Source organism: Delphinus delphis, chromosome 9 (assembly GCF_949987515.2).
Source record: "Delphinus delphis chromosome 9, mDelDel1.2, whole genome shotgun sequence".
Classification (NCBI taxonomy): domain Eukaryota; kingdom Metazoa; phylum Chordata; class Mammalia; order Artiodactyla; family Delphinidae; genus Delphinus; species Delphinus delphis.
Genome location: NC_082691.1, coordinates 56,518,687 through 56,546,495, shown reverse-complemented (window position 1 = coordinate 56,546,495; position 27,809 = coordinate 56,518,687). Strand labels below are relative to the sequence as shown.

Sequence of the window (27,809 nt, the reverse complement as noted above, 5' to 3'; positions counted from 1 at the left end):
AGCCAAAATTAGTGTGGAAAACACTTTTCTGGAATCATCTTGCTTTGATGTAAACGATCAGCATTAAATTAATTGTAAGACAAATACTGAAAAAGCCTTGAAACTATCTTCCAATTTAAATTCATTTAACCACACAAATTTCCTTTAAATCTGTTTTATTAATAAAAGTATGTCAATTACCACTATTAGTTATGATCTCCAATATCCAAAATATTTAGTTTATTAATTTTAATTTGAATTCTAATTAAGTTAAGCATTTTCAGTATTTGATGGCAAGTTCAGAGCAATTACTTTCTTAATACAGACTTTTTTCAGGCATATTTATACAAATTCAAATTTTATCTGCTAAGGAACTGACTTAGTATTAATCAGCAGGTAAACTAACAAGCAGGAAAGCACATAATTAGTCAAATAACACTGTTATTTTTCTATTCATCGTACTTCTATAAATATAACCAAACAAGATATTCAAATAACACAAGCAGATATATTACATTATTAGTGTACTAAAATGTAATGTGACGGATGCACATTAAAATAATTTAAAAATAACAATTTGGGAACATGACAAAATTTTAGTTACTTACAATTAGATGATTTTGACACAAAGCATTCAGAATATTTTCAATAACTTTTGAAAGGCTAAATATTAATGCTTAAAAAAATCAGTAAGCCAATAATTTTTTTCCTGATACACAATTTTAGAAATATCTCAAAGGCAAGCATACCAACAGTATTAAGATTGCTAAAATGTGACAACTGGCTAACTTGACAACGGCATGCAGCTCAATGTTTTGGCAATGGAAAATACCCAAAATGATTAAGTGTAATTAAGGCAAATTTAGCTGGCTGATAAGACAGAAAAACAGAGTACCAGAGAATCTCCTGGAATGACATCATACCTGATGGACGTGTGATGGATGCCTCTCCATATGGATGCAACTCTAAAAATACATTTTTCATTGCATAAATAAAGCCAGGCTTTACACTGATAATAAATTAACAAAATACAAACAAACTACTGGCCCATTTTTACTTCACTCATTTTGGTAAAGCAACTACTTCCCTAATTAATTGTCCACAGGCTATAACACCTGAAAATGATACAAGCAAAAGTTAGAGGTGTTTGAGATGAGGCAGAGAAGAAGGATATGGATATGCAAAGTTGTAAAGATACCTGGATACTCCTTACTTCTCAAGAAAGCTGCACTGAATTAATAGTAAGAGGATCCTGTCATCTAATCATGAACGTGTTTATTATTCTTATCTGTGGGACAGAATATATTTTATAACAAAAGGCTCAGACTTTCTGAGTTAGTCCAAGTTTCAAATATTCATTTCCCTACTCTCATCAAATTGTTCTGGAAATGTCATTATTTGTCAAACAAACCACATCTCTCCAATATAAAAGATTTCTGGAAGAAGCAATTCTATTTTTTCATTAACCAAATTAGTTTTGGAACATTACTCTCAAGCTCAAAAACTCAGATTAAACTAGTTTTACTCTGAACTTTGAAAATTTGTCTGAAAAATCAATGAACCCAACCTTTGATCTAAACATTTTGTAATGACCTTTAAATCACAGAGTTTTGACTAGATTTAGTATAATTGTATTTTATTAAGTACATTTTAAAGTGTTTCATTCATAGGCTATGGATGTTAACTGTTCATTGGTTATTAAGAAGTTACTAAATACAACCGGCTAATATATTTCAATCTCATACTCTTCTTATCTCTAACAGAACTGAATAACCAACAATCTAAAGTAGAAGGAAGAGAAAAAAGAAAGTACAAATGGCTTTTAAACACAGGAGGAGATGTTAACCTCACTCAGAGTAGAAATACAAATTAAAACTATATTATAATAACATTTCCTTCCTGTCATATTAGCAGGAATCCAAATATTTGATAACATTCTGTAGATAGGAAAATGCCTATTGGCCCATAGTCCTAACAGGTTGGTGGAAGAACTGGTTTAATCCCTTGGGAGGACAATTCAGCAAAGCTATCAAAATTATAAATGCAAAAAACCTCTGACCTAGTAATCCACCTCTGGGAATGTGTTCAACAGCAGTGTTACTTAGATATATGCAAAATGACTTACGTAGAAGACTATTAACGATTGAATATGTCCTAATCACAAAAGATTGGACGCAATCTTAACTGTTTAACAATAGGGAGTGACGACTAGACTGGTAGTAGATTAGGAGAGAGATTTCAGCTGAGTACATATTCCTATTTCTTGACTTCTAGAACCATGGGAATGATTCATCTATTCAAAAATTAAATTCTTATGGTAATGAAAGTAGAGATAAAATGACTCCCACTTCTGACTAAGAGAAGTAACAAGGACCCACCCTCTAAACTGAAACAACTAAAATACTGCAAAACATATGAAATGTTTGTCAAGACATCAGACAATGAAGACAGTGATCCCTAAAAACTGGAAATAAACAAGATGAACTATACAATTGCCCCAATTAACTGCACAGAAAAAGTTTCCACGTTGTAACCCAGGAAGGGGGACGCTAGGTAGAGCCTGGTGGTCTACAAGTTGAGGAGATGAGCTGAGAGACAGGGAGATCATGGGGGTTACAGTGCACAGAACAGAGTGACAGTGTGGAAAGGGTTACACAGAGAAAGGGCTCAAGAACTAGAGGACTCCCTCCAGCGTTCAGCTGAATACTGGTCAGTGCATGTCATGAGTACCATCAGGTAAAGAATCAGCATTATGGGGAACAATATCAAGAGGTCATGCAGGGTCAGAAATAGTTTCTGTTATCACCAGTGTGAGTGGAAAAACCTCATAATTCATGAAGCATTCAGTATTCAGAAGGGTTTTGCCCTAGACTTAATCCTACTCTGGTTGCACCTAACAAAGCTTAAAAAAGCACAATCTGAAAGGATCTAACTGCTCCCATATAATGTAACTATCCTAGAACAAAACCTGAGAATATTTCTAAGAATACAAAAATATCCAGCACTCAGCAAGGTAAAATTCATATCTGGCAGCCAATCAAAAATAACCAGACATGCAAATAAGCAGGAAAATACAACCTAAAATATGGAGAAAAATGAACCAATTAAGAGTGACCGGGAAATAACAAATGGGACTGATTTAGTAGGCAAGGACATTAATATAGTTATTTTTAACTTTACATATTGTAGTCATATGTTCAAGAAGCTGGAGGAAGGATTCGGCATGTTAGGTAGAAACACGGCAGATATGAAAAGGTTCCATTCAAATTTCTAGAGATGAAAACAAAAATATCTGAGATGAAAAAAAAGTACACTGGATATGATAAACAGATTAGACATTTTAGAAAAAAATAATAATAAAATTGAAGACAAAGCAATAGAAACTGTCCGACATGAAAAAGTGGGAGAAAACAAGACTGAATAAATGAAAAGAGTGTCAGTGAGCTATGGGACAACGTCAAGGAGCCTAACACGTATAACTGGTGTCACCAAAGGACAGGAGTAACAGAGGAACAGAAAAAATATTCCAAGTAATAACAATCAAAAAATTTCCAAATCTAATGAAAGAGTCTTTTTAACAACTGAAAAGAAACTGGAAAAATTGGATACCTACATGCAAAAACAAAAACCCCAAACCAACGCTTTGATCCATATCTTATACCCTATATAAAAACGCAGTGTAAATGGATCACAGAGCCAGATGTAGAGTGTACAATTATAAAACTTTTAGAAGAAAACATAGGAAAAAATCTTTATAACCATGTGTTGTACTAAGATTTTTTCACACAGAACAAAAGCATGATCCATTAAAAAAAAATGGACAAATCAGACTTCATCAAAATTAAGAATGTCTGCTCTGTGTATTACAGTGTTAAAAGAATGAAGACAAGCCCCTTCTCACTTGGAGAAAATCTTTGTAAATCACAATTTCGATAAAGTACTTGTATAAAGACATAAAGAACTCTCAAAGCTAAATAATAAGGAAAAAAACAACTCAATAAAAAATGGATGAAAGATTTGAAGACATCACCAAAGTAGTCATAAGCATGGCAAATAAGCACATGAAAAGATGCTCAATATTAGCAGTCATTAGGGAAATGCAAATTAAAATCATGATGAGACACCATGACACACCTATTAGAATGGCTAAAATTATAAAGACTGACCATACCAAATGCTGGTGAAGATGTACAGTAATTGCAACTTTCCTATAGTGCTGGCGGGAACGTAATTAGTACAACCACTTTTGAAAACAGTATGGCCATTTCTTTACAAGTTCAACATATACCTACCAAATGACCCAGTACTTCAACTCTTAGGTATTTACCTGAGGGACTTACATGTAACTGTCCATAGCATCTTTATTTATAATAGCCCCACACTGGAAACAACAAAAATGTTCATTAGCCAGTTAATGGATAATCAAACTGTGGTACAGCCATGCAATGGAATACTACTTGTTAATAAAAAGGAATCAACTACTGATACACATAAAAACATGGATAAATCCCCAAATAATTATGCTGAGTGAAAGAAGTCAGATTAAAAAAAAAAGCAAAATCAAAGGATTCATGTTGTACGAATCCATTTATATAAAAATATAGAAAATGTAAGCTAATTTATAGTGACAGAAAGCAGAGCAGTACTTGCCTGGCATGAAGGTTGGGCTGGGGGTAAGGAGCAGGCGGGGAGGGTTACCGCGGACCCAAGAAAACTTCTGGGGGTGATAGATACGGTCACTGTCACGACTGTGTTGAGGGTTTCATGGGTACATAATAGATACGTCCACATTTATTAACTGTATGCTTTAAGTATATGCTATTTATACAAACTTTACCTCAAAGATACCTTTAAAAAGTAAAGCTAAAAATAGTCAAAGTACTGACAAAATAAAATATTGCACAGGAGTATGCTGTGCCTATGCAAAGGATAATAATTAGCAGCAGAAGAAAAATCATCAAATAGATAAAAGGCTGGAGAAACATCTCCAATCATGACCTCTGTCGTAAATCAGGAGGCTGGTAATTCGTTTGGGAATGTGCTGGCTGAACATGGTACAAGTGCTCCGTACACACTCTCAGTCTCAAACCATAGTTTCGGGTCCACCTGAGTTTACACATCAGAGTTAAGTGACAAGGTAGTGAATACAGTGATCAGAGTTGCTAAGAAGTTCTCTACAATAATAACAGATAATTAAGGGAGAATGTTATTTTTCTAAAGATTTTCAAAGTGTATGAACTCAGCCTATTCAAATGCACACACACAAACAACATATTTTGAGATCAGCAAGGAAACTAGATTATATATTTGGTTTAAAAGCTATCAGGGGCAGTTCACACTTCTGTGTGGTAAATAACCATACGTGGGCCACAAATTTAAGCTTCTGTTAGTTAAAAATATATATATTTTTAAATTTATTAACCTGGCTGCTCTGAAATCATACTACTAATAATTCTTAATTTACATTACACTTGAGTCATTAGTTCATGCAAGGCCTGCTTTTATTTTTTTATTTTGTTAGTTTTAACAATATAATAAAAGCCATGAACTTGCCACTCAAAGCAGAAGCTAGAAACCTACATGGTCCTCCTGCCCACATTCCATTCCATCCCACCACCCTCGCTTCCCCAACAATGAAGGTAACCCTCATCCTGAATCTTGTGTCCACAAACTCCTTGCTTTCCTTTTTGTATAGTTTTATTAAACCTATATGTAATCTGTTAAAGTATATATACCTAGTTATTTAAAACTTAAAATAGATAGTATCATGTTCTGTGCATGTACTCTTTTGGGGAACTGACATGCTTGTTAACATGTTTCTAGCTGTACATATTGCTCTAAGAAATTATGTGTCTTAGTATATGTAAACATTCAACCCTAATAATGCTAAACCTTTTTCCTCCCAACGTGGTTATACCAATTTGCACTGCCACCAGCAATGTAGAAGAAATACTCTATACTCACAGCTACATTTTTTGCCAACTGAATGTTATAAAATGGTACCTCACAGTGTGACTTTTAATATCTCTTCATATGTTTACTGATCATGTATCCCCTTTTACTTGATTTGTGTATGTAGAGTTTCATATATTATCCCTGTGAATAACCAATTTCATTCACTGAATAGTCTTTCTCACTGAAAGACATATCATCTTTGTCAGATATCAAAGAAATGTATGTGTGTAGGTCTCTTTCTGAACTCTCTCTTCCATTGTTCATTCTGTCTAGTCCTAAGCCAATAATACCACATATCTTAATTCCTACACATTAATAATAAGCTCCTCTTCCTGCTTTTCTGCCTCAAAAGTGTCTTGGCTATGCATCTTATCAAATACCATGAAAAAACTTATTGAAATTTTCACTGGAATTTAACTGAATCTACAAGTCAATTTAAGGAAAACTGATATCTTCATAATACTGTCTTCCTGTCCATGAACATGATATATCTGTTTACTTAGATCTTACTAATTTTTTGTGCATGGAGGTCTTGAATATTTTTGTCAGATTTATTCCTAGACATAAATGTGACATTCTCTGCCTCTATTATAAATGTCCTAGTTAATTTCTAGATGTTTACTTATGGCATAAAGAAATGCAACTGACTTTTGTATATTAATCTTATTTTCAAGTATCTTGCTAAATGATTTCTAAAAATTTATACTTTGGGGGGGTTTCAAATAAAAAATCTTACTATTTGAAAGTAATATTTTATTTTCTCCTTTCCACGTCTTTTGCTTCCATAATTAATTTATTTTTGTCTTCATGCGCTTATGGAACTTTCCATAAAATACTGAACATAAGTGGCGCTAATGAACATCCTTCTCTAGTTCTGAATTTTTTTAACGATGCAATGACTTTATTAATCCTTGTTTTAAAACTTTATGTTCTGGCTTCTTTGGCTTAATTAACTGCAAATAAATAACTGTATAAACAATAATTTAAAAAGCAGCAGTGTCCAAGAGCCTCAGAATTTAAAATATTACAGGTTTTGATATTTCACTATATCCTAAACAAAATTTTTTAGGAGTCAAAATTCTTGAAGTTTCGTTTTTGTTTTTTTTTTTTTTTAAAGAAGTGGTCAATTCCCTTTGCTTTACTGTTGGAAGCCTCATCAAAATTCTGAACAAAATCACCCTCCTCTCCAATAGCAAGTGGAGCTTTTCCATCCAGCTTATGCCAGGATCTTGAAAGCTTGTTGACACCAAGCTGGTCTAAGATTGGGGTGACCTTTCTGTCAAAGGCTTTGTCTCAGCATGGCTGGTAATGGTGAAAGTGTTTGCTGCCAGAGACCTCTGAGCGTTAGGACTGTTAAGGTGGATCATCACCCCTGGTTTGCAAATACATTTACCTATTTAAAAGTCAGAGATACTGTTTATTCCTAGTTTCTTTAAGGAGAACTGAAGATTTTTTATCATCTGTGGTAACAGATATTTGTAATATCATCTGTTACTCTATATATCATCTGAGGGTGGTTCCTTTTTATCCTCACAATTATGCCTGAAGTTTGGCAAGGTTTCTCTTGGTTTATGGTGGGTTCTTCTCATCTTAGGGTGGAAACTGGGCTTCACAGGGGCCTGGGGTTTGCACTCAAGTAGTCTCAGGCAGACCAGCTTAGACTCCAGTTCCTGATTTTAAAGAGAAATGCTTCTAACAGTCAACTATTGAGAATGTTTTAGGTTTTTTAATTAAAAAAAAATAAGATTAAGGAGGTTCTTTCCTGTTCCTAATTTACTAATCTTTTTTAAAAACATCATAAATAAGTATTGAATTTTATCAAATTCTCTACTGATATTTTTCTCCTTTAATCTGTTAATGTGTTTGGTTACATATATGGATTTTCTAACATGAAACCATCCTAGCATACATAAATCCAACTTGGACATGTTGTAGTATCTTTTTTATATATTGTTAAATTTCATTTGCTAATACATTACTGAGAATTCTTACATGTATATCCTTGAGTGAAATAAAACTGTAATTTCTTTTCATAACATTTTTGGCACCTGGGTCATAATGGCCTCAAAGAGAGAATTCCCATCAATTTGGCCTTAAAGAAATGGAATTTTAAACAGCTTTGGAAACCCAACATACATGTAAGTTGGAGAACATCAGAATTAGCTGCAACTTCTAATCCATCCTGATCTTCAAATTAAAAATATAGATTCTTAGGTCTCATGAAAGATTTTGGAGTTTTAGTAAGCACCTCAAATGTTACTAATAAAGATGACCCACTGACCATGCTTTGAAAAACAGCACCCTGGTATGGAGACTTCCTGGCTTCCATCTGCTCTCACGGCAATAAGAGAAAGAGTTAAGACAGGCCCAACAGGACTACATGGTGGAGCTTCCAGTGAGTGAAAGGGGGCAGAGTTGGAAAGGCTGAAAGCCCTTGATTCCCATTAGTGTCTCTTAGTAAGAGGACCACAGTGTGCCCAGGACAGTCGTATTCCAGCATAATTAGTAATCATTCCCCCTCTCACTTTAAAAATGTCCCAGTTTGGCTGTGTTTTCTCTCTCCTGTTGGAAGGCTCCACGTTAGAGTCTTCTTTTTTATGGTAAGATAGGTCTGAGACTGCCTCAGGCTTGGATGGAAGGCCTCTCCTTTCCCCATTTCAATGCCCTCTCCCAGTTCTGAAGGCTAAATAAAAAGCAGAGTTTGAGAAGGCACAGGATGGACAAAAATGTATGCCTAAGATAGGGCTAAATACCCTTGCATTTCACATCATTCAGACCATTCACCAGGTGCAGAATCTACAAAGGAATTTGGGCCAAAGCCCTAGCTACTAATATCACAAAAATTACTTTTTCCCATAAAAGTGCATCATAGCCATGGTGAGCTGGTAGGAATTCTGAAGTGTGAACCACAGGGGAAAAAGAAAATCTTTCTAACTATCACAATTAACATATAATTTAAAAATAAATACATAAATCTTAAGTTCTACTTTTCCAATCTACTCAGGTGTCAACTGAGGAAAAAAGTAGTCTGAGAGGTACTAGTTATTTAAAATGTCTAACTTCTAACACCAGTTCTTTCATGATTCTTTTCCTTGAAGACAAGGTTTCTACCCTTCATTTGAACCAAAGTTCACTATAAGCCTCTGTATTTTCAGAAATCCAATTTACATACTAAAATTCATGACTGACTATTCTTTTTTTTTTTTTTTTTTTTTTTGCGGTACGCGGGCCTCTCACTGTTGTGGCCTCTCCCGTTGCGGAGCACAGGCTCCGGACGCGCAGGCTCAGCGGCCATGGCTCACGGGCCCAGCCGCTCCGCGACATGTGGGATCTTCCCGGACCGGGGCTCGAACCCGTGTCCCCTCATCGGCAGGCGGACTCTCAACCACTGCGCCACCAGGGAAGCCCCATGATTGACTATTCTTATCCTCCAAAGAATATAAAGCAGGTATTCAACACACATTATTTCAAAGAATTGTATGTAAATATAAACACTAGTCTTTTAAATTATATTATCAATATTAAAATATACTGGCAGTATCTTATGTAAAAGACCTAAAATTTTATTCACACATGAAACAATAAATTTATGGAATAAACCTGAATAATTAAAGGCATCTAAAACACTGATAGATATTTCCTATGTCTTCAGTATCTAGATTCAACAACCCTCTCTCTCCTCAGTTCCAACATGCTTACCATAATTGTCAACTGTTCCTTTGCCACTACTTCATTACTTTTTCCTTCTTTACCACTTCTTTACAATCACAACACCACCACCTCATCGCCACCATCACAACAATAGCAGCAACTACTTTGCACTCAGGATGTGCCAGGTGCTGCTGTGAGAGCTTAATGTGAATTAACTCATTTGATCCTCACAACAATCTTTTAAGAAAAGGAGTATCCCAACTATATAGATGAGAAAACAAAAGCACAGAGAGAATAATCTAGTAAGCGGTGGCACAGGTATCTGAACCAAAGCAGTCGTCACAGCCTTCCATTAGAGTTGCCTTTCACAAATTACCCCACACCTTCAAAAATCTGCTTCCTGACTACACGATCTCATCTCTCTCCTTTCTGAAATTCACTCAACATAATGAGGTTAGATGATCACTGTCATTAAAACACTCCTCTGCTTAATAATCTATTTTACCTAAAAATTAGTTACAAAATGTAGACCAAATGCGTACAAATCAGGTGTTCAAGATTCTTTTCATTTTGGACCCATCCTCTCTCTCTGGCCTCATTCTCTATTTAGCCCATCAGAGGAACACTAAGCTAGAAGTGATCAGGACTACATGCTTATTTTCTCACACAGCGTGGAACATAACAGGTGTTAAAAACATTTGCTAGATTAATGACTAAAAGGCTTTAGGGTTTTTCTCATACCTAGCTGTAGGTTACTGAAATGCTAGGGTTCATGGTGTTCACAAAGAGATCTCTTTCCTAATTCCTTTTGAATAGTAAGATGATATTGTTTAAAAATCCAAAAATTCACCCATGACGAAATAAGGCACTTCAGAACAATTAAACCAGTAGTTTTTTCTCTTCTCTTCTCTTTAGCAAAAAAGTAGCAACTGGTGGCTCTACCCAACAGTGTGATTAAAGAAATAAAAGCATTCTTAATATTACCAAGAACTTTATTACTAACCTGTTGAGGAATAATGGTATCTCTATAGCTTGGTAAAATTTTCAGGGTGACACTTCCACTAATATTTTTCAGTAATTCTTGTAATTCCTTTGGATTGTTTCCAACCTCATGGCCATTGACTTCTTTAATGATATCTCCCACATGAAGCAGACCCTGTCGATCTATCATCCCTCCATGAAGGATTCGGGCAATTACCAGATCATTATTTTCAACCCTAAATGTTACACCCTAAAGGAAATAAGGAATGGAATTATTGATTTTAGGTTGTTAGGAAGAAATCTTAAATAGTCATGAACATGTATGTATAAGAAGATAATTCCAAAAGTAGGTAAGTGAATCATTCCTACTTTTCCCACATTCTCTCCTGACTCAATACTCTAATCTCATTAAACCATGTGCAACTGTGATAACATATACCAGGGGACCGTGGCCTGTTAGGTACCAGGCCGCTCAGCAGGAGGTGAGTGGTGGGTGAGGGAGCAAAGTTTCATCTGCCGCTCCCCATCACTCCCATTACCGCCTGAACCATCCCCCCCCAACCCCATGGAAACACTGTCTTCCACAAAACCGGTCCCTGGTGCCCCAGTGGTTCGGGACCGCTGACATACCATCCCTTAAAAAAGGACTTCCATGGCAAGGGTAACTGAAAATGAAACATATCTTAGCTTGCATTCCACAGGATAAAAGGAAGCTTGAAGGAGCAAGAAAATGTATTTGTGCATTCTGATGGCCTTGTTCCCGGCTTTTCTCATTTTTCCACTTCACTGTTCTTATAGTTAGAGCCCAGAAATAAGCATGTCAACAGGAAATTGTAAACTTCATTACTTATAGAGTCCTACCAATGTTTTCAATTTTTGTTAATTAATTTTTATTGGAGTATAGTATAGTCACTTCAATTTTTCATAACGACCTTCTTCTGTGTTTTGATACTATAATTAGCACGCAACCTGAGTTTATTTCTTCAAAGGGTATAGGAAAGAAATAGTTATCTTTTGAAATTTTTGCTACTCATCGGCAAACTTCTTGTCGCCTCTAATTCAGTTTAACTTTTAACTTTGGTTTAATTTTGCATGCTAAATCAAGTTGAGAGAGCATCAGCTGTGTATTTTATACACAGGCCAAAAAAGACTGATAAAACAAACATGAATGAAGTTTTCATAATGATACAAATTATGAAAGAGAAAAAAAATGAGATAGAGTAGTGACTCAGCCACTAGTATGTCAGATTTCAGATTTAAGAGGGTACTGACTTATCAACTCACCAGTGGTTCCCCAGCTCTTTTGTGAATACCAAGAATACGAATGGCATCTACTGGTAATAACTGATTATTGATAGAAGAATTATTCATTTCTGGGCTTGATGGAGGTGACTCATAACACTTTGATGCCACAATATCATGGGCCTCCAAGAGTGACTAGAAGGATTCAAAACAGCCTGTGGTTATTAATTACAGATGGAATAAGTTATTAAAAATAACTTAGTTCATTATCCCAGTAGAGTACTAAAAATTTCCAAGGCACAATTATTAAATTCCCAAATATAAGTTAAATCAAGTATATACAGAATCTTTTTATGCCATATAAGCATGTATCATTTTACTTATTATCAAACAATATTGTATTCCTTGTTTTAAAAGATCTGAAGAGACTAATAGTTTTGTGACTTTTTTAGAGACTGATAGTTTTGTGACTTTTTTTTAAAGCCTTATGTTTAATGGAAACTGAACCTAGATGTCCAAGTGTGATGCAATAGAGGCAATGAATTTCATTGCCACCACTGTCGTCACCGTCACTCAATATTTATCAATTTCTATTTGTTAACTATCATACAAATTAAAATGGCAAGGACCGTAAGTTTTATCCTAAGCCTGTTGTTAGCAACACCACATATTTTTCACATGTACAAAATGTCTGGATATCTTAAAAAGATATCCAGTGAATAAAAATTAGCATCTTTTATCAGTGATAAGAAGTTTCATATTACTAATAAAGGTATAAAATTTACATTTTTGGTGGGAAAAAAGAGCCAGTAATGGTCCTGAATATAGTACACTTTTACCTCCTACATTTACTGTATATCTGCTATCTTCATGGATGACTTTGCTCTAGCTTTCTAGGAATTTCTTATAATTTGGGGGGTTATATTTATTTTTATTTATACTGTAATTGTGTATACTCAGTTTAAACCTAAATTAAAAAAATTTTTTTGAATGGTGGGAGTGCAAATTCAAACAAAAAAAAGATCAAAATAAAAGGGGGAAAATGTCAACAGGTTCAGAACAGAAGCAATCAGTATACGGGTTTAATTGGTAATTTTTGGTCATTTCATGAAAATAGTATCAGAGACTGAAAAAAAATATTCACAAATCCATATATAAGTATTATTCCTATACATGCTGGAAGTTACTCAAATCACTAATCTGGGCTGCTTAGTTTTTACCGTATATACTCTTCTTAGGCAATATTATCTATTCCTGTGACTTGAACCACTGCTTATACACTGAGAACTCCCTTGGTCCAGAACGCTCATAAGCTTCAGATTCATATACTAAAAATCTGCCCACAACTGGCCAAAGTCATGATAATTTGACAAATCAAAACAAAACTAAGGATTGTAGAGGATTGAAACATACTGAATTAATGAAAACTCCGTAAGTCCACAATGCTATTTAAAAAACAGGACTGAAAAAACCTCCTTTGTTACCATTTGAGATTGCTATTTTAAACAATTCTTTACTTTGAAAGTTGGTAAAGAAAAGAATCTAGCATTTCCCTAACTTTTCAGTAGGAAATGCATTACAGGTTAACTAAACAGCTCAGTTGATGAGGAAAAGCTCTACTTTATATAAGAACACCAGCTAATAAATGTAGAATGAGAGAATTTGAAAAATGTCATGTTGCAACCTCTAATGAAAATATTGATTCAGGCAAGGATTATTAATTTATGTTTGTCAGTAGGTAAATGGTTGAAAGGAAACAGCATTTGTATAATGCTAGAATAATAACATACTAGATTACTTCCTAGTGGAAAGGCTTTCAAGGGTAGGATCAGGTTGTCATTGCTCTTAATCAAGGACTAATCTCAGCAACAAGAGTGATGGACCAACCAGGTATTATACGTTGTCTGATGTAGATTAATTTATGTTGTATCACCTTACTTAAGATGCATTCTAGTTCCAAATATTTAATTTGAACCATCTTTTAGGTAAAACTTCTGTTTATAAGAAATAGAAGGGATAAATAAACAACACAGCAGGAAAGCAACCAGATAAATCCAGGGAGTGGATTCTGCAGGAAAATGGCCTGGTCTCTTCCATGGGTCAACATCATAATCAAGGGAAAAAGGGATGGTCCACCCAGATGCCTCACATGGACCTAGGTTGAAAACTCATATGCACAAAGCAGCTATAAAGAATATTTTGGGGGAAATGGAGATGTGTGAATACAGAATGTGTACTACATGAGACAGAGGTCCACTGAAATGAAAAAGTGGAAATCAACAACTGAAAAAAAAGGGTAAGTTACAAAATAGCTTGTGCAAAATGACTGCAATCAGTAGAGGAAAAAAATATGTATGTACATTTATGCCTAGAAAAAGTATGGAGGAATATGCACTATGGTAGTACAGTAGTGGATTGGGTAGTAAAAATGCAATGTCTTAATTTTTACTTGTTGCCATTTCATAGTTTTATGTACTTATTAAACTTTATATAAATTTATGCATTAAATTTTATATACTTATATAAAAAATACAGCATGCTTGAAAAGTTCTACCAGATGCTTCTAAGGTATTGCAAACTTAATATGGCCAGTTACCTTAACATTAACATGTCCAAAACAGTTCTCCTAGAGTGGATGCCATCAATTGTCTGTCAGAAATCCTGTCCTTATCAACTTCCCACATTTCTCTTCTGCAGCTGTCACATGTAACCACTCACTAAGCCCTATTGATTTTGCTGCTTAGAACTTGAAAATCCTCACATTTCCCACTATCTGTACTGCTGTCACAACTTCTTGCCTTGGTACAAAACCATCTAGCTCCACAATCTGACCTCTCCCTGTTTAATAACCACCACCACCCACCCACCCCTGCAATCCTGAGCCAAAGTTTCCCAATGTCCTCAGGATAAAGTCCAAATAACTTAGTATGCCTTATAAGGCCTCAACTAACTGGCCTCTTCACAAAGCTGTCTTTGACATGTGTTTGTATTTTTTGTACCTAAGATACAGATTTACGTAGGAACCATCTCACTATAAATGTACATAATTTTTGCAGTAACATTGTTAAGAGAGTCACAGAAAGTCTCTGAGAAAAAGCAAAGGGGTTTTTTTTTTTTTTTTTTTTTTGGCAGTACGTGGGCCTCTCACTGCTGTGGCCCCTCCCGCTGCGGAGCACAGGCTCCAGATGTTCAGGCTCAGCGGCCATGGCTCACGGGCCCAGCCCCTCCGCGGCACGTGGGAGCCTCCCAGACTGGGGCATGAACCGGCGTCCCCTGCATCGGCAGGCGGACTCTCAACCACTGCGCCACCAGGGAAGCCCAGCAAAGGGGTTGCCATTTGCCATTTGATTTTTAATGCTAAGATTTGCAATGGCAAGCAGGTGACACTTTATCCCAGGACCATTTATTGAACAGTCCATTCTTTCTCCACTAAAATGTACTATCTCGGTCATAAATCAAGTTGCCATTTGTCTGTGGATGTATTTCTGGGGTTTCTATTTTTCTAATACTGCCCCAATACCACACTGTCTTAATTACAGGTTTATAAGAAGTCTCCTCGACCTCCTTTTCTTCTGAAACTGATTCTTCTTTGGTAAACTGATTAACTCTTCACCTACATAGACAAATGCTTAAATTGCATTTATTTTTATTTTTTTTTTTTAACTATGGAAAGTATGCTATGTCATAGTTTCTATATCATACAGCTCTCTTTTGTTCCAAGGTCATCACCTGCACCCCAGTCTTAGAAGCAATACTGAAAATGTATACAGCTGGTCACAAGGAGGGCTGGGAAACAGTGGTAGTGAGGAAGAAAAATGCACTATCACAGGGAGAAAAACATCCCCAGCATGTGGTGTGATGGTGAAGCAGGGCTGTTGTTGTTTTTTTTTAATTACACAAAGAAAAATCCATTCTGATGTATTTCTGTGACAGACCCTATACATCTGTATAGTATGTGTGTCTGTTTATGTAGTCCCAGCAGAATGGGGTATTAAAATATCTAAGCTGGAATTTGCAAAATATGGCCCTAAATAATCTTTAAAAAAACATCATCTTAAACTGAAACTTAACTACTACAGGAGAATATTTTGGGAATATAGGGGACTTGGAAAGAAGAGCAATAGGGAAAGTTTACCTGGAAGTGAGGCTCTTTGAGTATACCAACCAGTTCTGCCACATTTTCATCCACATTTATTAGAGGAGTGATATCTTCAAGAATTTCGTTGACTAATTCCAAGTTATTATCACTGACAGCTTCTAGTTTTGAATCTTCTAGCCTCTCGTGAGCCTGAAAAGACAACAGTATATTAAAATAATAACACACACTGTTTTGCTCCAGACCGTGGTTTTCTTCTTGATTTGTTTCCTTTTTATAAAGAAAGTTTTAAAAGATATTACTTGAAAGTTTGATTGATTGCAACCAAATCTTTCAATGAGAGTTAATATATAGATTTCAGAGTAAATGTTATCATGCAATATAATAAATCTTGGCCTCTATTCCTACCCTAAAAGTAATGGAAAACTCATTTTTATAACTAAACCATGAAAAAACTGAATAGGCCAATGATAATTTAAAAAATGTATTAGATTTCCTACCTGACAGAATTTCCTAATGACTTTCTAGTCTAGACTCAAACTCTAAATGATACCGTTTATGCTTTATTAAATGATTAAGCATAATAAAAATAGGAATGTAATCGTTATATGGATTGTCATTAAAAAATAATGAAAATCATTTCAAGAACCCCAAATGATAAGGCTAAAGCTACCATTTTCCAATTTTGAAAATTCAGCAGAAAAAGGCAATTCAGGAAAGGCAAGTCTTGAACTGAGCCTTGAAGGACCATATGATCTCATTAGGGGAATGATCCCTTCTGTCTCCATATCTTAAGCTGATCTGTTTTTCTTAGTCTCACAACCTTTTCCACAGAAAATGAACCATGAATCATACTGTCACAGGAAATACGTAGTCCTAACTATCCTTTAATAGTGGGAGTAAAGCAGAGTTTTAAATTCAAACTTAGAATGAACACTAAGCAGTCTCTATCTTTTAAGTGTTGTTTTTCTGATAAATGGTTGCTGTCCGATTTTGAAGACAGGTAGAGCATAACTAGAAAGATTTAGCTTAAAAATGAAAACATGCAAGATGACAAATCTCACACTTAACATTTTAAGATTCAATTCTGTAAGTGACGAAAAATCCAAATTTCAAGCGGCAACAGTATCAAACTTTAACTTACCCCTATAATACTTTAGATGTTATTTCTACCATACGGAGTAGATCCTTCAGAGTTCTAACACATCTTCTAATTTTTTTATTTTAAAATTATATTTTATTTAAACAAAAATACCATTTCACATGTATCAATGTAAAATTGTTAATGAGCTGTCTAACAATCTTGGTTTTTGTATGTCATCTTCTAAATGATATACTTTCTAATTTTAAAAATGCATTTTTACATTTAAATGTATTTTTCCAGGTAATTCACAAGATTGAAATAAGTTTAAGTAGAAGAGAGGGGCTATACATTAGCAACATTTTAAAGAAACACATCTGAAGAAGAAATTTTAAGTCATATGAAATAAACTGATACAGAAGAAATTATAACTGTTATAAAACAAAGAAAAATGTCAAAAGAGCAAATATAATTTAAACAGAGGAATGAGTTTCTATTAGATTTAGATAAGAAAAAAATTAAGAAGACTAGAGAATGACGCAAAGAGTGAGAATAGGTAAATTTATAATTTTTTTAAAGTGTAATACAAGCCTAATAAAGACAGGATGATGAAGACATTCAACATATATCACGGAATGATTATCACCATTGGGAAAAAAAGTAATGTACACAATTACTTAACTCTTATAAAACAAGCTAGAATTGCTAATTGTTTTAATACAAATATTCGTTGTTAATAAATGTAATGTAGCATTGTTAACCTTGCAAGTACTTTTAATACTCTTATGGTAGCATAAGAAATCTTAAAAAAAAAGGAAGAAAAGAACTTTAACATTTATTGAGGGCTTTTGTTTTGTGCCAGGAACTATATTCTCAGCACATTATGAGATTGTGTGTGGGTACTCAGCAAAGGTAGGTGTGTTATTATCATCTTCACCTTATAGACACAGACACTGATGATGCAAAATGAGATACAGTGATTGCTTGAGTTCACACTACTAGCAAGTGGCTAAGTCAGGTAGTCCAACATCAAGGCTTGAGCTCTTACATACTAAAGCTTATTCGACTTTTATCACTATACAGCCAGCTACTCTATCAACATCTTGCAGTTAATTATTTAATCTAAAACATTATGCATTACTCTCACCCATTTAAATGTGTGATATATGCTCTCATTGACTGCTAGTTGAGTTGTTGCTTCTTAACATGGCTCTTCCAGTCTAGATGTGTTAAGTTATACTCTTATGGTTCAAGAATACCACCCACTCTTTCAACCTTCACCTGTTTGCTCAAAGAGCTATAAAGATCACCTGTTTCTCCACGGAACAGATAATGACTGGCTTAAAATTTTCAGGTACTAAGCCAATATAGTTTCTACAATATCCTATGTTACTTTACATATTGGTAGACTTTGATTAAATTCAAGTCTTTGGGAAAAGTAAAGGAACAGAAACGATCATTGACTTGAAAACTCTAATACACTTCCCCTCCTTTCTATGTTCACTTACCTTATTGCTCCCAAATTCGGAGAGGACAGGAGGGAATGTGGAAAGACTGATGGCAAGAGAGAAAGAGGAAGTCAAGTGGAGGGCAGAATTATGCTATAAAAACAAATATACCTGAAGGTTTTTGCACATCAAAAACCTGGTACAGGCTGGTTTTATGGTAGGAAAAAAAATCTCACTACACAATACATAAATTCTCAGAGGAAGAGAAGGTTTTTAAGTGAAACTGCAGCTATAATTATATTAATACAGAAAATTAATTTCTGAGATATAGTTGAGTTCAATCAAGATCAATTTTAGTTTTTCCAAGAAAGCAAATACAGGTCCATATTTGTTAATATGTAACTTTTTAAGTTCCACGATAATGTGAAAGAAGTTGAGACCTTTATTCACTTTAAAGTCAGAATTTCTTTAGTAGCTCTCAAGAGGCAAGTACCAAGTTGAATTTAACTAACCAAACAAACAAACAAAAAAGACAAAGGAAATACTGAAAACGGACCAGAGAAACAGATATGAATCACATGCTATCTGAATAAATGGGTCTTGCTTCCTTTAAGAAAAAGCATTATTAGAAAGCTAGCATAACTCAATAAAAATATGTGTCACCTGCCACAAGTGCTTGGAAGAACATGCCATGACTGGCTTTGTAGACTTGGAGTTGATACAAATATAGCCTAAGCCCTCTTGTATGTTCAGTTCTGAGAATCCTTCACCACAGCACTTTAGAAAAATGAACTGCAGAGAAGAAAAGTTCTTTCAAAACTTCTGGGTATTTTACCCAAGCACAGTCCATCTATGCTTGCAAACAAACAAAAAATTTTAACAAAAGTTATGCACTATAAGTGACAAATACCTCGTAATGATAATGGTATTGCGATTATGTGTAGTAACCTTATCTTTCTCCCTTAAAAACAAAAATATCATAAATTTTGTTTCTGTCTTCTTAGAACATGGCCAAGTATATTGTAGTTGCTCATTAAGTATTTCTTGAAAAAGCTAAGTAAATAGGAGATAAGATTGACTGTGGTCAAGAGACATCCTCTTCTTTTATTCTAGAGACTTTTGAACAAAAAAGATAAAGAGAAGTTCACGAGTAACCAAAAAATAAGAATTTGAGCAGAAAGTAGAAATGAGACAGAGAGAATGGAGAATTCAATTTTTATTTTGCTTCTGCATACATGATATAAAAAAGGATGAAAAAAAAAAGGATGAGATCTGTTCTGTTGAAAAAAATGGATGAAATAAGTGTAACTAAATTAGAACTGAATTCTCTAATGAGTAAAGAACTTGTCATCTAGTTAACCAAAAAAAGTTCAAATTCTTAGATTAGATAAAATATGTCTCAAGGCATTCAGGGAGCTGAGCCACTCTTAGAGATACCTGTAGAATTAGGAGACCCACACAGATGTCAAAAAACTAAAAATGGGAATCTTATACTTTTTAAAAGGAGAAAGGGCTTTTTAAAAAGCTTGGCTTTAATAGTATTCAGAGAAAATATAAAAGAATGTTTTTATAATCATTGAGTGGGAAAGACATAACTATGATGCCAAATCCGGAAGCTATAATTTAAACAAACAAAAACAAGCCCAATAAAATAAATGGCATTGAACATTTAAAATTGAACATTTAAAATTTCTGCTTGTCAAAAACCAGCAAGGTCAAAATACTTACAAATCATATTGCAGACCAAAGGTTAATTTCCCTACACACACACACACACACACACACACATACATATATATAGAGAGAGAGAGAGAGAGAGAGAGAGCTCAGAGAGAGGGAGGATTTCTATAAACCAGTAAGAAAAAAATCAGCAACACATTAAGAAAAATGGGCAAAGAATATGAAAAATTCACAAAAAAGGAAATTCAAATACTTCTTAAACGTATGAAAAGATATACAACCTCCTTCATGATAAGAGAAGTGCAAACTAAAACTACACTGAAATACTTTTTTTTTTTTTTTAATGAGATTGGCAAGGATAAAATTCTGGTAACATACCATGTTGGTGAGAATATGGCAGAAGACAGGCATTCTCGCACATTCTTTTCTGGTGGGAACACACTAGTGAGCAGTTCGACTATATCTACCAAAATTACAACGATTCTTTTAAGATTTATCCTAGAGATATACATACATATGCAAAATAACATGTAGCAAGACTGCATATTACAGCATGACTTGTAAGTGAAAAAGTCACCTAAATATCAATCAGAAGTTTGACTAAAAAATTTTTGTTATATTCATGCAATGGAATATTATGCCACTTTTACAGAGAACAAAGGTTCTCTGTAGGTACTGATATGGAATCACATGCAAAAAAAATCAGAATTTAGAACAGAAAGTATAAACCCACAGCTACTATTATATTTAGTAGTGAATAATATTATATTTAACACATGCTTTTCCCCTAAGATTGTGAACAAGATAGGGATGTCTGCTCTCATCATTCTGTTGAACATTTGTACTGAATCTTCTAGCCAGGACAATTAGTCAAGAAAAAAACGAATAATATAAAAAAGAATGTATATGTACAACTGAGTCTCTTTGCTATACAGCAGAAATTAACACAAAATTGTAAATCAACTATACTTCAATTAAAATAAATAAAAAAGAACCAATGCAGAAAGTTTCAAAGAAAAATATAAATAAATAAATAAAAGGCATTCAGATAGGAAAGAAGTGTAGAAAGAAGAAAACTTACCAACCTAGAATTATATCTATACAGTCAAATTATCCTTCAAAAGAGAAATAAAGACTTTTTGTCAGACAAACAAAAATTGAGGGAATTTGTTGCTAGTAGACCTGCCTTGAAAACAATGTTAGAAGAGGTTCTTCAGAGAGAGGAATATAGGTTCAAAACTCAGATCTTCATAAAGAAAAGAGCATTAGAGAAAAAATAAATGAAAGTAATAAAATCTTTTTTAAAATTCTTAATTAATCTAGTATATTAACTCTTCAAAAATAACAGCAACAGTGTATTTGATGATTACAGCTTATGGATAAATGAAATGACTGACAGCCTGCTCTAACGGAGAGATTGGAAATACTCTGTTATGAGGTAGTTCCTTCAAGTAACTACTGTATTGTTATACTACAGTGAAATAATATAGTGTTATTTGAAAGTGGACTTAGATTAGCTGTAAATGTGCACTGCAAAGTCAAGGGGAAACCACTAAAATCTTTAAAAAAAAATATATAACTGATATAAGTTAAAAGAGGAGAAAAAAATGAAGTCATATAAAATGCTCAATTAAAACAGAGATGGCAGAAAATGAATAGAAGACCAAACAATAAGAAAATAAGACACAAGTACATGTTGTCTACAAAAAACCCACTTTAAAAATAAAGACACAGGTAGATTAAAAGTAAAGATAATGAGGAAGACATACCATGCTAACATTAATCAAAATAAAGCTGGAGTAGCTATATTAATTTCACACAGAGCAGTCTTCAGAGCAAGGAAAATTATCAGGAACAAAGAGAAACATCACATAATAAAGAAGACATAACAATCTATAATGTAAATGATCCTAACAACAGAGCATATAAATATGGGAAGAAAAATTTCATAGAACTTCAGAGAGAGACAGATTAATCCACTATTGTAGTTGGAGGCCTCAACACTCCTCTATCAGCAACTGACAGATCCAGCAGGCAGAAAAATCAGTAAGGACAGAGTTAAACTGAACAGCACCATCAATCAACTTCATCCAACAACAGTAGGGTGCACATTCTTCTTAAGCTCACATGGAACATTCACCAAGATTAACCACAGTATGGGCTATAAAACACACCTTAACAAGTTTATAAGAATAAAGATTATAAACAGTATAATAAAAATCCCAGCTACATTTGTTGGAGACAAATCAACACACTTCTAAATAAGACATGAGTCAAAGAAGAAATCTCAAGAGAAATTTTGAAAATATCTGAACTAAATGAAAATGAAAATACAACTTACGAAATTTTGTGGGATGCAGTGAATGCAGTATTTAAAGGGAAATTTATAGCACTGAATGCATATTTAGAAAAGAAGAAAGATCTAAAATCAATAATCTAAACTTTCAGCTTAGGAAACTCAAGATAGAAGATTAAATTAAATCCAAATTAAATAAAATAATAAAATTTAGAGCAGAAATTAATGAAACTGAAAACATGAAATCAAAGAACCAAAAGCAGGTTCTTTGAAAAGATCAATAAAATTGATAAACTTCTTACCAGGTTAACTAAGAAAAAAGGGATAAGACATGAATTTACTAATATCAGAAATGAAAGAGGCCATCACTACTGATGTCCTGGATAATAAAGGAATGGTATGAACAATTCCATGCACATAAATTTGATAACCTAGATGAAATGGACCAATTCCTTGAAAAACACAATCCACCAAAACTCATAAAAGGAGATACAGATAATCTGAGTAGCCCTATATCTGTTAAAGACATTACATCAATAATTAATAACCTTCCAAAACGGAAAGCACCAGGTCCAGATGGGTTCACTGGTAAATTCTACCAAACATTTAAAGAAGAAATTATATCATTTCTTTACAGTCTCTTCTAGAAGGCAAAGGAAACACTTCCTAACTCAATCTATAAAGGCCAGCATTACTCTAATACCAAAACCAGAAAAAAGACATTACATGTTATTATACATGCATCAAAACCCATCAAATGTACAACACAAAGAGTGAACCCTAACATAAACTATGGACTTTAGCCAATAAGGCTTTAGATTTATAGAAAAACTCAGCAGAAAATACAGAGAATTCCCATATATCTGCTCCCCTACCCCAGGTTTCCCTTATTCGTATCTTGTATTAATGTGATAAATGTTATAATTAATGAGCCAATATTGATACACCCTTATTAACTAAAGCCTATAGTTCACATTTCCATGGATTTTGACTTTTATGTTGTACAGTTCCAATGGTTTTGACAGATGCATAATGTCACTCATACACTTTAAAAGTATCATACAGAATAGTTTCACTGCCCTAAAAATGTCCTGTGACCCACCTAGTCATCCCTCCGTTATACTCCCCAAACTGTCAACTACTGACTTTTTTGATACTATCTCTATAGCTTTTGCTTCTTCCAGAATGTCATATAGTTGGAATCATACAATGTGTAGCCTTTTCAGACAGGCTTCTTTCACTTTAGCAATAAGCATTTAAGGTTACTCCATCTCTTTTCATGGCTTTATAGCTTATTTCTTCTTATTGCTGAATGATATTCCATTTTATGGATGTACCACACTTTGTTTATCCATGCACCTATTGAAGGACATCTTGGTTGCATACAAGTTTTGGCAATTATGAATAAAGCTATGATAAACATTCATGTGTTTGTTTCTGTATGGACACAAATTATCAATTCACTTGGGTAAATGTCAAGGAGCACAATCACTGGATTGTATGGTAACACTATATTTAGCTTTGTAAGAAATTGCCAGACTGTCTTCCAAAGTAGTTGTACCATTTTGCACTGCTACTACCAATAAATGAGCGGCTTCCCTTTTAGGATATATGTTCTGCAAATGTTTTCTTCCAGTCTGTAGCTCACCTTTTCATTTTCTTAATGGTGTCTTTTGCAGAGGAAATCTAATTAACCAAAATTTTCATTAAGCCTTATGCTCTTTATGTCTTATCTAAGAAGACTTTCTCTAATCCAAAGTCACAAGGAGTTTTTCCCTTATGCGTCTTTTTAGAATTTTTTTAGCCTTAGCTCTTACATTTAGATCTATGATCTATTTTTAGCTAATTTTTGCATATAGAGTGGGGAAAAAGATAATGTTCATTTTTTTGCATATGAATATTCAATTGTTTCAGGAACATATATTGAAAAGACTATCATTTCTTCATTGAATTATCATAGCGCTATTAACAAAAATCAGTTGACCATGTAAGTGGTAGTCTCTTTCTGGACTCTATTCTGTGCCATTGATCTGTATGCTGATACTGTATTGTCTTCATTACTGTAGGACAATAGTAATCCTTGAAATCAGGTTGTGGAAGAGATCATATTTTGTTCTTTTTCAAAATTGTCTGGTCTAGGTCCTTCATCATTTTGTCAGTCTGAAATTTTGGCTGGGATTATACTGAATCTTTAGCTTGGTTTACAGAGAATTAACATTTTAAGATTATTGAGCCTTCCAATTCCTTCACTTATGTAAGTATGTATGTATGTATGCCTTTAATTTCAGCAATGTTTTGTAGTTTTCAGTGTACAGGTCTTGCACATATTTTTAAAACTTTATTTCTTTTTTGGTAAATTACAATTTCCAATTGTTCATTGCTAGTATATAAAAATACAACGGATTTACATAAGATTACATTAATCTTTTATCTTGTGTCCTTGCTAAACTCACTAATTAGCTCTAGAGGGTTTTTTTTTCTTCCTTCTGGTAGATTCTTAGGATTTTTGGCATAGATGATAATGTCATCCTTGAATAAAGACAGTTAATTATTTCCTCTTCAATCCGTATGCCTTTTTTTTCCCTCGCCTTTTTGCTATAGCAAAGACTCCCAGTACAAAGTCGAAAAGAAGTGATAACAGTTGAACAGAAGTGATCTTAGAAAGCATTATCTTCCACCATGAATTACAATGTTAACTGTAGGGTTTTTATAGATGCCCTTCATTAGGTTGAGGCAATTTTCTTCTATTCTTAGTTTGCTGAGTTTTTAGCAGGAATGGATATTCAATTTTGTAAAATGCTTTTTCCACAACTATGAACATCATCAAATGATTTTGCTTATCATGTCATTAAAATGGTGACAAACATTTATTGGTTTTCAAATATTAAGAAGCTTGTATATTTAAGACAAAACTCACTTGGTAATGAGGTATTATCCTTTTTGTATGTTGCAAGATTTGATTTGCTAATATTTTCTTAAGAACTTGAAGTCTATGTTCATGAGGGATACTATCCTGTAGTTCTCTTTAACTGAACTGTTTTTAGCTGGTTTTGTTATCAGGGTAACACCAAGACTAGTAAAACAAAATTGGAAATGTTCCCTTCTCTTTCTTTTTTCTAGAAGAAATCATGTAAAATTGGTATTATTTCTTCCTTAAATGTTTGATAGAATTTTCTTTTGAGGCCATCTAGGCTGGAGCTTCAGGTTTTTTTTTTTTAATTAATTAATTTATTTATTTATTTTTGGCTGTGTTGGGTCTTCGTTGCCGTGCGAGGGCTTTCTCTAGTTGCGGGGAGCAGGGGCCACTCTTCATCGCGGTGTGCAGACCTCTCACTGTTGCGGCCTCTCTTGTTGCGGAGCACAAGCTCCAGAGGCGCAGGCTCCGTAGTTGTGGCTCATGGGCCTAGTTGCTCCGCCGCATGTGGGATCTTCCCAGACCAGGGCTCGAACCCATGTCCCCTGTATTGGCAGGCAGATTCTTAACCACTGCGCCACCAGGGAAGCCCGTGGAGCTTCAAGTTTTAAACTGCAAATATTCAATTATAAAAAACAGATATAGTGCTAGTCAGGTTATCTACTCTTATCTAGGTTTTAGTCATTTGCATCTGTCAAGAAATTAGCTTCATCTAGTTACCATATTTATTGCCATAAAGTTCTTCACATTATTTCTTATTATCCTTGCAATGTCTGTTGGATTTGTAGCAACGTCTTCTCCTTCATTTCTGATACTGATAATTTGTGTCTAGCTAGAGGCTTACCAATTGTATTAATATACTAAGAGTTACATTGATTTTTTTCTATTTGTCTTCTTTATATTTACTCAACTTTATAATTTACTACTTTCTGCTTATTTTGAGTTTAATTTGTTCTTTTTCTATTTGCTCAAGGTGTACACATGATCATTGATTTAAATATTGTTCTTTTCTAATATAGGCATTTCCCTCTAAGTGCTGCTTTGCTGCACCCCACAAGTTCTGACATGTATTTTCATTTCATTCAAAATATTTTTTATGTTTCTTTGTGATTTCTCCTTTGACCCATGGCTGTTTCAAAGTATGCTGTTTAATTTCCATATATTTATGGAATATATTCCATATATTTATATATATTCCATATATTTATGGATTTGGGGAATAACTCTTAGTTTGATTTTGCCGTAATCTGCACTAGTTTCCTAGGTCTGTTATAACAAACTGAGTGTGAGCTCTGCCCAATGTCCCGCATGTTATGAGGACTTTCCACTCAGGGTGGTGGGAATGCCAACTAAGCTACTCCCCATCCCTTCTGAGCCCTGGAAATTGTCTGGCCTACTGTGCTTTCCAGTGGGTCTTTCCTTGGACTCTAGAGCTGAGCTTCACATATGCACAATCAGCACTCAGCCAGAGATTTGAGGGCACCCCTAAGAAAATCTCTTTAGCTTCCTCCTCCCTGATACTCTGCTACACAAATGCCAGTCACCTCCACCTCCCCAAATGCCAAGCTCTACTAAGACTGCTGGGCTGTTTGTGCTTCTTTCTGCACTGCAGCATGGAAACTACCCTCAGACAGTTTCATAATGCTCACCTCATTTCTTTCCTTTCAGGCATCACAATCCTGTGCTGCCTGTTGTCCCATGTCTGAAGATGGTCACCCTCCTACACCTTTGTGCTAACTTTTCTAGTTTCTGGAGTGAGGGTAAATTCAAGTCTATTTTCTCTCCCTTACAGCTTGGGTGGAATTTATTCATTCTTATAATTTTACTTTTGGTGGCTACCCTAGAGATCTCAATATGCATCCCTGACTTTTTTTTTTAATTTATTTTATTTTTGGCTGTGTTGGGTCTTCGTTGCTGCACGTGGGCTTTCTCTCGTTGCGGCGAGCGGGGGCTAATCCTGGTTGCAGTGCGCAGGCTTCCCATTGTGGCGGCTTCTCGCTGCAGAGCACAGGCTGCAGGTGCACGGGCTTCAGTAGTTGTGGCACACAGGCTCAGTAGTTGTGGCGCGTGGGCTTAGTTGCTCTGTGGCATGCGGGATCTTCCCAGACCAGGGCTCAAACCCATGTCCCCTGCATTGGTAGGTGGATTCTTAACCACTGCGCCACCAGGGAAGCCCCGCATCTCTGACTTTTTATACAACCTTAAGACATTACTTTTACCACTTCCTGAATAATGAGAGTATCTTACAATTGTATGAATCACTAAGTCCTTCCTTTTGGGCTATCATCTGCACATATTTCATTTATACACATGCTGTAAATGCCACAAGACACTACTATTATTTCATCTTAAAAATCAGTATTATTTTATATTTACCCACTAATGTTCCCTTTATTTTGTCATTCTTTCTGCCTGAAGAACTTCCTTTTGCAGTTACTGTTGAGTAAATGGAGACAATTTTTCTCAGATTTTGTTTGTCTGAAAAG

The 27,809-nt window shown here is 34.6% G+C and overlaps 1 protein-coding gene across 9 annotated transcripts in view; it reads right to left on the bottom strand.

Annotated features, from left to right (window-relative positions):
- Positions 1-27,809, bottom strand: part of PALS2 (protein associated with LIN7 2, MAGUK p55 family member) — a 218,525-nt gene that overhangs the window by 20,698 nt on the left and 170,018 nt on the right. For 8 of the 9 annotated variants that reach the window (XM_060020613.1, XM_060020614.1, XM_060020616.1 and 5 more), the window contains 4 exons: positions 15,944-16,096; positions 11,851-12,003; positions 10,589-10,816; positions 903-944 (listed from right to left, as the gene is read on the bottom strand). In XM_060020613.1, the coding sequence (XP_059876596.1) occupies positions 903-944; positions 10,589-10,816; positions 11,851-12,003; positions 15,944-16,096 (576 nt within the window). The remainder of the gene's footprint in view (positions 1-902; positions 945-10,588; positions 10,817-11,850; positions 12,004-15,943; positions 16,097-27,809) is intronic. The other variant, XM_060020610.1, reaches the window with a different exon arrangement.